At 37.9% G+C, this 15,602-nt stretch overlaps 1 protein-coding gene across 1 annotated transcript in view; it reads left to right on the forward strand.

Moving 5' to 3' along the window:
* The first annotated feature begins 11,647 nt into the window (after positions 1-11,647).
* Positions 11,648-15,602, forward strand: part of Rab40 (RAS oncogene family member Rab40) — a 105,681-nt gene continuing 101,726 nt past the window's right edge. Inside the window, exon 1 of the mRNA XM_068358183.1 lies at positions 11,648-12,532. Coding sequence (XP_068214284.1) covers positions 12,364-12,532 — 169 coding nt within the window. The 5' untranslated portion in view covers positions 11,648-12,363. The remainder of the gene's footprint in view (positions 12,533-15,602) is intronic.

Below are 15,602 nucleotides of genomic sequence, written 5' to 3' on the forward strand. Positions count from 1 at the left end.
TCTCTCTCTCTCTCTCTCTCTCTCTCTCTCTCTCTCTCTCTCTCTCTCTCTCTCTCTCTCTCTCTCTCGTATAAAGCCAAATGACACAGGAACTTATAATTTGATAAAAAGAATAAGTGTGACAAGTTTTAAATATGTGGAAATAAATTTTACATATATATATATATATATATATATATATATATATATATATATATATATATATATATATACATATATATATATATATATATATATATATATATATCGGTATCGGTATATCATTGAGATTGACGCTATAGCAACAAGGAAATGAGTTATCTGTGAAGATTTAAATCTTTGGATGGACAACGCATCAAATTGTGACGCTTCAGTCTTCAGTGAGTTATTGGAATCTTATCAGCTGGTCAATAACATTGATTGTGCAACAACTTTGACTGGGCATACGTTGGAGTTGGTTTTAAGTGAAGGAATGAATAAAATTGTATCAGATATTAATATGGAAGGGACGTGCACCATTTCTTCAGTGCACAAGCTTATAACTTTTAGATTATCTTTACAGATTACTTTTACAGAAACACATTGATCTAGATAAAATAAGCTTTGGAAATAAATACAATTTTTCGCCTTGTGTATTTATTGGTGAATTTTCAAATAAATCAAATTAGGTTATGAATATTCCCTGCGGGCATGGCAACCAACGTTTATTAGTATTGATTAGGGTGAATAAAAGTTAATATGATAAAATTAAGGGGAAGCGGCTACAGCTGTTAAGGACATATATCTTTCGTTCGTTGGGGGACTTTAGAGAAAAAGATGGAAAAATAAAGTGAAGAGTTAAAGTGGAGTCGGTTAAAAATTTAAAGTGCGGGGGCGGGGGCATTCAAGACCATAAAGTGCCAGTATTATTACCTATGAGTACATGGAGACAATAAGAAAGTAATCCAGGAAGCGGTATCAGACATAAATAAGTTATATCGTCTCCTAAATGGTGTAATAGAAATAAAAAAAAGCCCTTGGGTTTATAGAATCCTGCTTTTCTAACTAGGGTTGTAGCTTAGCAAGTAAAAACAAGAACAACAACAACAACAACAACAACAATAATAATAATAATAATAATAATAATAATAATAATAATAATAATAATATGTCTATGTTTTGTGTTATATCTTACTGTAGTTTCATTACTTTTATATCATGTGATTTTAATATTTCTTTACAATAGATGTTTTATCTCCTTACTTGGTATCTGGTACATACCAGCCTTGTTCGGTACATACAAGCCAAACCAATGATACATAGGAGCTTGTACATAGTAGCCCAACAATGGCACATATAGGTCAAAGCAGTAGTACATAGGAGTCCAGTACATAGCAACTGATGGTACATAACCGCAGCATTCTTGTGAGGTACATTCCTTGGTGGTTTGATTTCCTGAACATTTCCCGCACACTTATCACCAGTCTTGAACTTGCAATCTTTTTCAAAATGTGCATACCTCTGACAGTGGTAACAGTTGATCACATAGTACTTATGACGTATGTTATAGGTACCCCATCGCACTTACTGTCACTATTATCATGAATAGCCTTCCGAACTTCATGATGATCACATGTCAATAAGTAGTGGTTATTCCCATCCCGAGCACTTTTCTTGGATACCAGATGTGTCTTCTCTTCCATATTTAGAGTATGGTCAAGACAACGATTCCTTTGAATTAAAGCATTTGATACTTCATCTTCATCATTCTATACATTGCATATCATTTTAGGTTTTACTTTTCCAAATTTTCTCGTCTCAGCGTCGGTAACCAATTGAAGTTGCCCTCGTATTAAGAACTGGTAGTTGGTTGGCCAGTGCACCAGTCACCTGTTGAGATACAACCGCTAGAAAGTTATGGGGGGTGTCTTTCTCTCTGGTTACGGTTCATTTTCCCTTTGCCTACCTACACACACACACACCGAATAGTCTGGCCTATTCTTTACATATTCGCCTCTGTCCTCAAACACCTGACAACACTGGGATTACCAAACAATTCTTCTTCACCCAAGGGGTTAGCTACTGCACTGTAATTGTTCAGTAGCCACTTTCCTTTTGGTAAGGGTAGAAGAGAGTCTTTAGCTATGGTAAGCAGCTCTTCTAGGAGAAGGTCACTGCAAAATCAAACCATTGTTCTCTAGTCTTGGGTAGTGCAATAGCCTCTGTACCATGGCCTTCCACTGTCTTGGTTCAGAGTTCTCTTGCTTGAGGGCACATTTGGATACACTATTCTATCTTATTTTCTTCCTCTTGTTTTGTTAAAGTTTTTATAGTTTAAATAGGAGATATTTATTCTAATGTTGTTACTCTTCTTAAATTATTTCATTTCTCCTTGGTTCCTCTCCTCACTGGGCTATTTTCCCTATTGGAGTCCCTGGGCTTTTAGCATCCTGCTTTTCCATCTAGGGGTGTTGCTTAGCAAGTAATAATAATAGTAATAATAATAATAATAATAATAATAATATATCCTTAATTACAAGTTCAACGTCGTTTTTCACTTCAGTGATTCTGGTTGATGCTTTAGTTAATTTAAATACTAGTAGATCTTTACCCTTAACATTGTCAGCTTCTGTAATTTTCAAATTTTTGGGGACCAACGGTGTTTGAAGTGTTAACCTAATTGATTCCATATTCTTCGCCAGATTAGCCACTTTCTCAGTAATATCAGTAGTGTTCAGATCATCATTCTGGATGGAATATGCTGCATCCGTGGAAAGCGCCGCAATATGATTTTCTAATTCAGCAATTTTGTTCTTCACATTCATCTCTGGTGAGGTCTCTCATTCTTAATTCATTCTCCATTTTCAGCATATTTGTCATGACTATTTTGCTTCGTCTACATAAGTTGGACAAAGCCATTCTAATTTTTCTACAGTTTGGTCTCTGATGTTGGTCTCCATAAAGACACTTCTTGTGGCAAAGTAAATGTCTTGGAGTATAACCTTCCACAATCACATGCTATCCACTTTTCTCCCTCATTAGAGACAACTATCCGTCATGATGTAATTTGATTTTTTTTTTTCACTTGAAATTCTCAATGAGATCAATCAATATTTTCAAAGATATCATCAACGAAATTTAACACAACTCAGATCGAGAACTAGGCAGAACACTAGGGGGTACGTCTTCACTCAATCGTGTCTCACCATATATATTTTTGCTTGCATCCATATGCAATACACGAACTGGGCATTATTAATAGAAATGCAAGGATAACTTCAAAGCTAGCTACACCGATGAAGGACGTGAACTGAATGATTCGTGGTTTGTGACCTTTTTCCTGCAGCCAATGACCGGCTCGGATACACTAATCTCGTCCCAGGGCACTTCATCCCTTTCTAACTTCCTTGCCATATTATAACACATATTTACAAAACAACACTTGAAGATACTCTTCATCGAAGCAGGCAATTGCCTGTCAGTGACTTAATACCAAGTACCTCGTTAATGTTAATTCAAATTGCTACTAGTACAATTTTTTCTATCTTTTTTATGAAAATACAATTACGTTTTTATGATTTATATTAATTGAGTAATTAATGCAAAAATATTGATAGGAACTTATGTAATATTCTACTAACAAAACAATATACAGGTAAATAGCAATAGAAATATATAGATTAAACATTCTTCAGTTACATCCTTAGAAATGTTGCTTGTGATCTAATCTACATTTAATATACAACAACAAATACAAATGCAGCCGCATCTAGTCCACTACAGGAAAAAAAAAGTCTATGTTATGTCTTTATTCATGCCCGGGGTTTGACCAGTTTTCATCACCACGCTGGCCAGTACGGATTGGTGATGGTGGAAGACTTGTCTGATCGCTCACAGAAAACCAATCTAGTATGGGTGTCTCTGACTAAGAAAGCTTTGCTAATCATGGCGATACACAAACCCTTTCAACACGTTAAGGTATTCCCACTCAGACAGGGACATTTAATATACATCCTTTGCTATATAGAATTAAAAACCATAAAATTAAAATTCTTTGTCAATAAAACTTTCATATAATGTTCTACTAAATATAGTAAACAGTAGTTTAAACATCTTAATCTTTGTTGATAAAACTTTCATTATTTGTCTACTTTGGCTTACAGGTCATGTTGTCCAATCACCTTGAGCCGAGATGTCTCGATGTGGGCTGAGTTATCTAAGTACCGCAGTGAGAGAATTAACAGCTCTCGTTATCCCGGGATACGCAATTATGTTTGTATTAGGATAAATGTCAAAATTTTTGCTAGTTCTTTTACCCTATTTTTGTCGCGAACGAAGTGGGTGACCTTATATGAAGCACCAAAATTTCTTTTAAGGTAACTCACTCAACCACTTAGTCCGGTCATTCCTTTTCGCTGTAGAGTTTGGAGCGAGGCTGGGGGAACAGCTAATATTTTCGGTGGCGGGGTCAACAACTCCTTTACCAATAAATATATTCAAATGAAATTTTAAAAGAATATATATATATATATATATATATATATATATATATATATATATATATATATATACTATATGTCTCTGACAATTTTCATGTTCATACCAGCAATAGACATGCCCTGGCTGTCACCTTTGTTCGTAAGTGACGACTTTTAGCTAAAAAATCAGTGAGGAGGAGCAAACTACTCTTTAGAGTTTTAAATATATCCAAATAATTTTCACAGGTTTTGATGCGTGTTAGGTGAATTACATTCATACCAATTTTCGCATTGATACTTAACATATAAAAGTCACAGTAGCCATTTTTCGATATTCGTGGGAGGCCGATTTTCGGCGGTACCGTAAATTACTTGTAGAACACTTCAAATATCCAAATGAAATTTTCAGGGATTTATGGGATGGATATTTACTTTGTCCATACCAATTTTCACGTTGATATCTGTCATAGAAAAGTCACAGCAAACGTTTATTTCGGTATGGTTTTAATGGTTGTTTTCGGCGGTGGAGTAAATTGTTCCTAGAATAATTCAGATATCCAAATGAAAATTTCAGTGATTGATGTGAAACATAGTTGCTCTGTTCCTGCCAAATTTCATGGTAATATCTACAATTGAAAAGCCACAGCTATCATGTAGCTTTCTTAAATATACTGCAAAACAAAGGCGTCACCGAGTGAGGACTAGTTTTTCACCACTCGCCCTGAGCCGTGTTTTTAGCTTGTTTCTCGTTTATAAAACCATTGACAAAGATATTAGTTGATCTTATGGAGAGACTTAAGTGAAAAGAAATAGTACATCATGTCTGCCCCTGATTCCCTGTACTGTCTTAAATTTCAAACCACGGACAGAGACTCAAAGAAGGGAATGGGATGTGATTGCAACAAGTACTATCATAAGTTTGTCTATAGTGACAAGCATCAGTGATAAAGTAGTATCAAACTTGAATTGGATATGCCCACAGTGCTCTTTTGAAGCCAAAACAGTTAAGTTACATATATTAGAACTGGAGGGGCAATTGAGAATGAGGGATCATGCTTTGAGTGCACAAGAAGCGAGAATTGCTGAATTGGAAAAACAAGTTGCGGAGCTTATCGCACACGTAGCAAATTACACCCAGACCACTGACCTCACCGAGAAAGTTGATAATCTAGCAATGAATATTGAATCAATTAACGAAAAATTCAAACACTGATGGGCCCAAAACAAGAGGAAACAACATACACCAACAAAGTAAAGGAAAAGAATCTTCTGGTAATTAAATCGTCAAATGCAACAGCTAAAATTACTGACAGAAAAAATGAGGTCGAGCATGCACTCAAATACATTCCAATACTTAACACAAGGTCAACCTCAAATGGAAATGTTGCAAACTTTTCAAATGAGAGGATCAGAGAGGAAATAGAAAACAAAATTCCGACAATGGTTGTCGACACTGAGACAAGGAAAATTAGAAAATTTGAAAAACAAAATAATAATAATGATATGCAATGTTTATAATGTTGAAGATGAAGTAGTAGATGTCTTGATTCAAAGATATCGTTACCTTGACCAAATACAAAATATAGAAAAGATAAGTGTAGTACTGAAGAAAAATGCTGCAGGTGGGACTATCCACCATGTGCTGAAATGTGATCGTGAAGTTCGGAGGGCTATTCATGATAATGGGAACTTATAACATACGCGATAGGTATTACGTGATCACCTGCTACCACTGTCAGAGGTATAGACATCTTGGAAAAGATTGCAAGTCTAAGAATGATGATAAAGTCTGCAGTAAATGTTAAAAAAAAAACATTCCACCAAGGACTGTTATTCACATGTGTCAAAGTGGATCAACTGCACAAAGTTAAACAAACTAAATGATCACATAGTAAATTCATGAAATTTCAAAGCTTTTGACATGGAATTGAAAAGACTTGCAGAAAACACGAATCACGGATACTAAGGACGTCATAAACTGTGGCTATGTAAATATACAATTTGTGTGTGATAAAACTACTCAAATTCGAAAATTGATAAACGAGAAATAATTGGACATACTAGCATTATCTGAAATATGGTTAAATAACTTTGACAAGACTAAGATCACTGAAATGACATCACCCCACACAAACCTTCCTTCACATTCCGAGAGAGGGTAAGTCTTCATTTATAAAAGTTACTCAAATCTCAAAATGTTAAAAACAACTAGTGTAACAAGCTTTGAGTATATGGAAATAAACTTTACAAAAAAAAAAAAAAAAAAGAAAAAAAAAATATCCATTGTAACAGTTTACAAACCTCCGAGAACAAATGCCAGTATCTTCTTTGAAAAATTCAGTGAACTCATTGAGATGATTACCAAAAACGAATTAGCTATTTGGGGAGACTTCAATCTTGAGATGGATGACGCATCAAATCCTGATGCTTTAGCATTTAGTGAGCTATTGGAATCATATCAATTGGTCAATGTGTCGACTGTGCAACTACTTAACCTGAGCATACTTTGGACCTAGTTTTGAGTGATGGAATAAATAACATTGTATCTGACATAAATGTAGAAGAGAAATGCACGATCTTCCCAGTACATAAACATATTACGTTTAGTCTACCTCTACAGACACATGCAGTGGTGAAGAAAATAAACTTTAGACATAAATCAAACTTCTCTCCTACTGTATTTATTGAAGAAGTCACAAAGAAAATAAATGATGCTATCAACATTCCCTGCGATCATGATAATCAGCGCTTGTTGGGAGCTATGTGTGTTGACTGCCGTAAGAGCAGTTATAGTAGAGTGAGTAAAGGTAAAAACGATACCATATGTCTACTAATGGAAAAGACTGTTAGAGACCAATCTCCTTGGTTTGATGGAGAGACTTTGGTAAAAAAAAAAAAAAGAGGGAAAAATACGTATAGAAAGAAAGTGAAATATGTTAAAAACTGAAAGTACATGGGCAGAATACAAAACTGCAATATGCCAATACAGCTACCTACTGAGAAGGAAAATAAGCGAATGCTTTAAGAGAAAGATCCGCGAAGCAGCAATAGACATAAGTAAGTTATAACGTCTGCTAAATGGTATAATGAGGAAAGTAAATAAAAAAAGGCTACCAGAGGGGTACAGTGACCAAGAACTAGCAAATAATTTTCTAGTATTCTATGCAAAACAAAATAGAAAATATGATTAGTCATTTATAAATATTCAACATCAGATTAACGCTTCACCAAATACACATAAAATTGACGAGATTTAACAACATAACTCAAGATGTTATCACCAGGATTATCAAGAGAGCGAAGAAAACCAACTGTGCGATTGACCCAATGCCAACATCTGAAGTAACTTTTCTAGTTTAGCCGAAATAGTTATGAGAATGAGCAAATGCAAGCATCGAAGAGAATAAGATCCCCAAATCTGAAAAAATGGTTATGGTCACACCGGTTCGGAAAAGTGCTCTGGATTATCAGGAATTAAACTCATATTTTGAATCTATCGTTTGTCTCAAAATTGCTAGAATACGTAATTCTGGATAAACTAAGTCAGTCACTTAGAAGAAATAGAAGCTTTGTCAGACAACCAGTCTTCTCAAGGAAAATTATACTCTACGGAGAGAGCCATCTGTTCTATTGTAAGTGATATGCTGGAAATGATGGATGAAAATAAATGCGGTATTTTAATATTACTCGATCTCGGTGCTGCTTTTGATACAGTTGTGCATGAACTGCTGCTAAATGATCTATGATCCATCGGTGTTGAAGATCAAGCTTTCGAATACCTGAAAGACTACTTGATTAACAGAGATTACTGTGTGCAAATTCGAAATTCTTATTCATCATATGAACCTTTAAACGGAGGAGTACCTCAGGGGAGTGTACTAGGCCCAATCTTATTCTGCATCTATACCATTAGTCTATCGAAAATACTACAAAAGCATGGTGTGAAGTTCAAAATATTTGCGGTTCCTGATTTTAATTGCCCACTCCGCAATATAAGTTTGCGGGCACTCTATCGCCTTACGGATAGGTGCAAAGGTTCTAAGTTTATTCTTATTGTTGTAATTAAGCTTATTTCACCTGTACCATGAATAAATTACTAAGGAAATTCTCATTATTTGCTTTTGTCCTATTCTACCTTGAAATCAGATAAGATAACACCTTGCTGTCATCAGTTTTGGGAACCTATTGTAGTCAGTTTGGACTTTTTAAATTCTTCTTTCATGTGCATCGCCCTACTTATAAATGCGACCTGATCCAAGGCCGTCTCGAGAGAAGGCCTGGTCATTTGGGGGTTAAGAAAGGTCCCACGTGGTACGAGTAGTGCTTTCACACTGCTACTACGGGCTGTGAGTAAAGGGGTTTCGCTCGTTTTTTTTCACAGTTTTCTGCTGTTATGCCAGAAATTTGACTGTTTTGGAATCCAGGATAATCCCTTTCATGTGCTGTGTGCCAAAGTGTAAAGGAAATTAACGATCTGGACCGAAAGTGAGTGTTTTCCTTTCTAAATGCAGATGAAGAAAAAGCCTAGTTATTGCACGCCATCAAGAGAGCCTGATATGTTCCTAACTATAATAATAGGGGAAGCACTATTTTTATTGTTGTAATAATTATAGTTGCTTTATATATTGTTCATGTGGTATTGAGTACAGAATATCTGCCTCTTGTATAATGATGAAAAGATTACTAAACTGTTTACAAAATTACTTTGTTATTCACACTTTTCCCTTGCTACTTACTACCTCATTCTCTCTTTGACTTCTTCTCTTTCAGTTATTGCTTCCTCATTCTTCGGTTGCTGCCTCTCTCTCTCTCTCTCTCTCTCTCTCTCTCTCTCTCTCTCTCTCTCTCTCTCTCTCTCTCTCTCTCTCTCTCTCTCTCTCTCTCTCTTTTATGAAAATACGTTTCGCACTTTAATATTGTATTTAAACACTTTTCAGGTGTGCCAGCTACATTTCAGATCTAATTATATTGGATCAGAAACAGACTTCTTCGAATAAAACAATTGGGAAGAAAGTCATACCTAAGAGAATTGCAAACAATAACAGTGAAAAAATGAAAATAAATCGTCAAAAATTTCAAGCAAAGAAAATGTACAGCAAGATCAGGTGATTATGCAAAAGATGTTAAATTGTTTTAAATTGCTGAAATTGTTTACTTTTTATTTTTCAAAATTAAATTGAAAGAATCACACTGTGTTTTTTTTTCGGTATGCAAGTGTAGTTTGGAATTAGTGGGTCTATTTCACTCCAGGCCTCCACATTAGCAAATATTGTTGATACTACTACTCTTTCATATATTTTCTTTCTCACTTCCAATGCCATTTTCCTACTTTTTCTCATATCTCAATATTATCTTATTTCTTGTGTCATATACACGACTCTGGCTTTTTTTTTCTCTTTCTTACTCAATTCTGTGGTTCCTTTCTCTGTGTACTATTTTTAACTTGCGGATGATACATAATTTTACTTCTCCAGAAATGATGTAGTCGACACTATTGAAATTCTAAATAGAATCTTTTATAGTGTTAGAGAATGCATGATAATCAAGCAACCTAAATTAAATGAGAACAAAACTGAGTTTATGGTGGTGGGAAAGAAGAACAGAATAAGAAACTTAGGTGATATTCAAATAAACATAAATCACGACTCGTTCCCGATGTCTTGTATAGTTCGTGGCCTGGCCGTATTTTGACTGTAACTTGTCTTTCAATGCCCAAATAAATAATGTAGTAAAAACTGTTGGTTATCATCTCAAGAAACATTGGTTTCATAAAAAAGTATCAGGATGAATATTCCATAAAGAAAAAGGTGATAAACTGTGTTATTACTAAGATTGACTACTGCAACTCTATCTATTACAATTTACCAAAAGTTCACCTTAAGAAATTACATAACATAATAAACAGAGGAGCAAGACTGATAGAAGGTGTCCCACCTATAGAATGGATCACCCCTATACTAATTGATTTACACTGACTGCCGATTAAAGCAAGAATTAAATTTAGAATATGGACAATAACCCACCAGGTTATCAGAACCGGTCGTCCAAAATATCTAAGAGAATTGTTAATACTACGCAGCCAACAAATCGTGTCGACACGAGAATAGTTAGATGGTTTTAAAATATTAGAACCTGGATATATGTCTACTGTAGGCTCCAGAGCCTTTAGATATGCGGCCCCGAGACTATACGATAAGCTCCTACGAGACATCTGAATGATTGAAGATATTAAGGCTTTAAAGAGGAAACTGATGACTTTCTTATTCTTTTACTCTTTGACAGCGACGATATAACAGTAAATGAGCAATACGTGGTATGACATATTGAATACTTTGAACGAACAAGGTAAAATGACAGTGAAGGTCCTGTAGATAGTAGGGTTCCTATACTGTATAGTACCAGATAAATAGCCGAGCAAAGTAAGTTAAGTAAAGTAAATGTAGCAACATTACAGTGAACTGCATGAGAGTGAGCGACATTAACTAGGAACAATGCCGATCTCATAAACAATATTCGTATTTGTCATTCGGTTTTTTTTTACGATAGCTTCTACATCTTACTATTTTACTTTAAATGCTACTTTAAAAATTTCTGGCCCTATCACGCAGGTGAACCATACGCACTACATGACCTTCAAGATCAGTTTATCATGTACAGTCTTGGGTATTTTGTGTATCACACAGCATAATGGGTGATTATTATCAAATCTACAATATCGAAGCACTTAAAGAACAATAAATTCTCAAGTTTCATCTTGAAAGTCTTAATATCTTCAGTCTTTTGGATGTCCAGTAGGACCTTGTTTTACATTTTTGGTGCCACATATTTGAAAGCTCTAGAACTTACAGTAAACGTAAACCTTAGCTATAGTCATTTAAAGCCATCTGTAACTATTCTCGCGTCTGCACCATTCGTTAACTGCCCGATGTGTAGTAATTGTCTTGGATATTTTGAACGTTCGGTTCTGATAACTTGATGGGTTTTTGCACATTTTTTACACTCTATTCTAGCTTTGGTAGACACCCATTACAAGTAATATGTTTTTTTTATGGAAAACTACACATAATCATTTTATTTTTACTGGCAGTTCTTTATCCTAATACCTCTCAGGTTCTTGGCTATTTAGATCTGAATAGGATAGTCTCCCCAGAAACTCTTCCAGCTTTAAGCTGGCCCGTTTTCCTAAGCTCCTTGTAAGTTGAAAGTGCTGCCATCTGGGATAGATGAATTGTTTTGTTAGTGAAGACAGTATCACCTACCTTACGAATACTTACAGTTGGTAGTTTCTTGTTCTATTTAAGACTCCCGCTAAGCTTGGATTGTACGTACAAATGAATATATGGGTATTTACGAAGAACTAGAAAAAATCTCAGCCTGGCGACAAGTCTGTGAAACTGTCGGAGGATTAGAAGACATCTCGAGCAAGCAACTTTCACAGTGAAATTTGAGATTTTATTTATTTTTTTTCGGTGTATTCTAATGTGCTGGTCATTTATCAGTGCATAGTTGACCCATTTTAAGTCAGTAATAAACGAGGAAAAGTTGATTTCTTTCTTTGTTACGCATAGCTAGTCAAGGACATTTACGATGTAGTGCAAATTTCGAGGAATTTCAGTGAAACGTCAAACTAGATACTGTATGGTAGGCCTAGTCTGGATACCATTGATTGATGTCTCTCAATGTCTCTCGTCCTTCACCTAAGTCTGACAATGTGTTCTAAAGAAACCGTCATTCGAGCAAACCCTAAGTCAACTGAGGTAATCGGGGGGAAAGAAACTAGCATTTATCATTTTTGAGCCTTCATTATTTGAACCTTTATATTATAGACCTACATAGGCCTAATCCTCACACAAGGGTTTAACGATTGTATTGGACTGTTTAGTTGTTATGGTCTGTGAATTATGGTCTTCCAAATGCCAATAATGAGATGAACTGTATGATTGATGGAGGGGGCTTGGGGGGAGGGGGGGAATCGAGCAAGCCGTATGATTATCTGCTCAAGTTTCTTCTCGTGGGAGATTCCGACGTTGGAAAGCACGAAATATTGCAACCCCTGGAGGATGGGTCCACCGAGTCTCCATTCTGTGTTGGCAGTGGTAAGTGGCTTGCTTAGCCTAGGCCTGTTGGCCTTATTTTACGTTAACACAATTTTTTACAAACTATTTTAATCAGCATATTTCAATAATTCATTACTAGTATGATTGTTTAGATCCTTAACCATGAACTACTGGATAATAAGGAGCCTTTTATATCTGCGGCCAGTTCCTCACGCGTGTTCATTAAAAATGGACATCAACTAACCTAAACTTTCCTCACCTAACCTAACCTACAAGCCGTGTCCATTCTTACTTACTTATCGGGGCTAACGCCCCCCTGCAACCCCCCTTACACTGTCGTATTTCAAGTTAGACATAATAGTACATACAGGTGGCCACTATCATACATACACCTTGATAATAATAACAGGTTATCAAATTCTAAGTTTTATAATTGTTAGTGGTTAATATATGATTCTTTAATTACAAGTGAAACTATAATTTGCTATAAGAAATGGACGAGTGCTGGCTAGTTTGTATTTTTCTCTTTGCTTAATATGGGCTGTAGCATAATAACTTACTTATCAGTCGATTAAAATGTGAAATATATTTTTCAGTCTGAGTCCATTGTTTGTATTTGAGAGACTGATGGCGAGTTATTGTGCATGCATTGGTTCCAATCGGTTTAGGGAGTTTTCTGTGTACAGTATTTATAATGATGTAATTATAACCAGGCTTTCTTAACCAATTACGAGCTTTCAAATATATATGCAGAAGTTCCCGGATGTCGATCTGCAACAGCCATTTGTTCCAAGCACTAACAAACTTTACGCTATTTTTAGGGATTATCTTTCAACGAAGCTGGAAGGATAGCCATTTAGATTTTTAATGTGAGATGAAAGCCCTACCCAATCACTATAGTGGGGAGGGTAGCCGGTGCCTGGGGGATATCCAGCCACCTAATTCTACTCGAATATCGGTGAACTACGTCACTTTTCTTTTGGCTGGTAGAGACCGGACCTGTCCGCTCTCTCCTCCAAGGCCTGCTATATTAACTATTGCTTTATGCACAAATTTTCCTCATTCAGGTGTGACAGTTTTCTCTTTGATGCTCCCATGTGTATCTGTCCTGGTTGTGAAGGGAGCTTCATGTTGTCAGTATAGACCAACCCTCATTTGCTGCGCCCGATCTGCAGGGGGCTTTGCTGTGAGCAGGATTCGCCCTGTGACTAGTGTAGGGGATGGCCTGCCTTCCTGTGACTAGTGTAGGGGATGGCCTGCCTTCCTGTGGGAGTAATTTGGGTGTCGTAGGAAGAAGACGTCCAAGAGATATCTCTCTCCCCCAGGGTCTTCTTCAGGGGCGAAAAGACCTCGGGCTTCCTCTTCTCACACCTCTTGATCTCTCTCCGAAGCTCCTCCTTGCTTGTCCTCCACCTGGGGGGTTGATCTAGTATGAACGGATACCATTTGACTCCATGGCAACCTCGGGCTATTGGGGATGTTGTTGCTTCCCTTAGAGGAGCACCTTTACCTCTGGCCACCGGGAAGCCAATTTTATTTTCAAATGTGCTGCTGGCGTGGCCGTCCCTGGGAGTGACTGCACCCCTTTCCAGGGAAGCTCTGATTCAGCTCCTTCAGCGTAGGGCACGGAGAGATTTTTCGCCAGTTGTTACTACTGCAGCCGACACCTTAGCTGTCTGCGAGGTCCACCTCTTGCCCTTTCTTGGCTACTCCCTGAGGCATCGCGGTCAGCGCTCTCGTTCGCCCATCCGACAGCCTCATGCTGACGACGAGTCCTTTCTCCATCTTCAGACCCTGTCATCACCTAACAATCCCCATTTTCTTATCGCTCCTCATAGGCAACGTTCCAGCCTGTGTGTACAACATTCGCCTGTTGCAGATCACGGACCAACCCATGGCCAACTCCATCTGCTTGCCGATCGCCAGGGAGAGACTGATCATCTTCTCATCCTTCCCGATGATACCCTTCAGGATGTTGTTCTTGATGCTCCAATGATTGCCACAGATCACGAGATCAAAGGTCATCACGATCTCGACGTTCTCATTCATAAACTAAACGCTCACATTCACGAGCTAAAAGCGCACAGTCACAGTCATGAGCTAGACGTTCACGATCACGAGCTAGATGCTTATGCTCACGAGCAAGACGCTCACGATCACGACCAAGACGCTCACGATCACGACCAAGACGCTCACGATCACGACCAAGACGCTCACGATCACGAGCAAGACGCTCACGATCACGAGCAAGACGCTCACGATCACGAGCAAGACGCTCACGATCACGAGCAAGACGCTCACGAGCAAGACGCTCACGATCACGAGCAAGACGCTCACGATCACGAGCAAGACGCTCACGATCACGAGCAAGACGCTCACGATCACGAGCAAGACGCTCACGATCTCGAGGAAGACGATCGTCTTCACGAGGACGACGATGATCACGAGCCTCCTCACGAGGACGACGATCGCGAGCCTCCTCACGAGGACGACGATCGCGAGCCTCCTCACGACGATGACGATTGCGAGCCTCTTCACGAAGACGACGATCACGATCTTTTTCATGAGTACGACGTAGACGCTCAAGCTCACAATTGACTCGACGCTCTCCGATCCGGCGATCTCCTGTTGCTCCTTCTCCTAGACTAATTTTGCTTGAACAACGATCTCCCGACCGATAATCTCCTAGTAGATGTCCTCCTTATCATCTACTCCCTGCTTCCTTTACAGCATGGGGTATCCTGACTAAGCGTTCGCTTACGCGACACTTCCCTACGCGTCAACCGCCCGCTAACACGACGCTCACCAACACGACGTGCTTCACCCCTTCAGCGGCTTCCTTCGCCTCCTCCAGTGAGCGATTGTAGCCTTACAATACTACAGATGCCCCCAAGGCTCTTGAAACGCATCTATCTGCGCGCGTTACACGCATGAATTGGTCGATTTCATGCGTTGCAGCCCTATTTTAGGAGTGGTCACGAGCCCCAAGCCTCTGGGAAAAACCTTCTCAACTGCTCCTAAGTGTAGACCTATACCCTTCTCAAAAGGGTTTAAAGAACCACCAAATAAGTTTGCGGGTGTTTCCATTTTCCCGATCGTCCTCTAAGGA

This window comes from Palaemon carinicauda, chromosome 2 (genome assembly GCF_036898095.1).
Source record: "Palaemon carinicauda isolate YSFRI2023 chromosome 2, ASM3689809v2, whole genome shotgun sequence".
In the NCBI taxonomy this organism is placed as follows: Eukaryota; Metazoa; Arthropoda; class Malacostraca; order Decapoda; family Palaemonidae; genus Palaemon; species Palaemon carinicauda.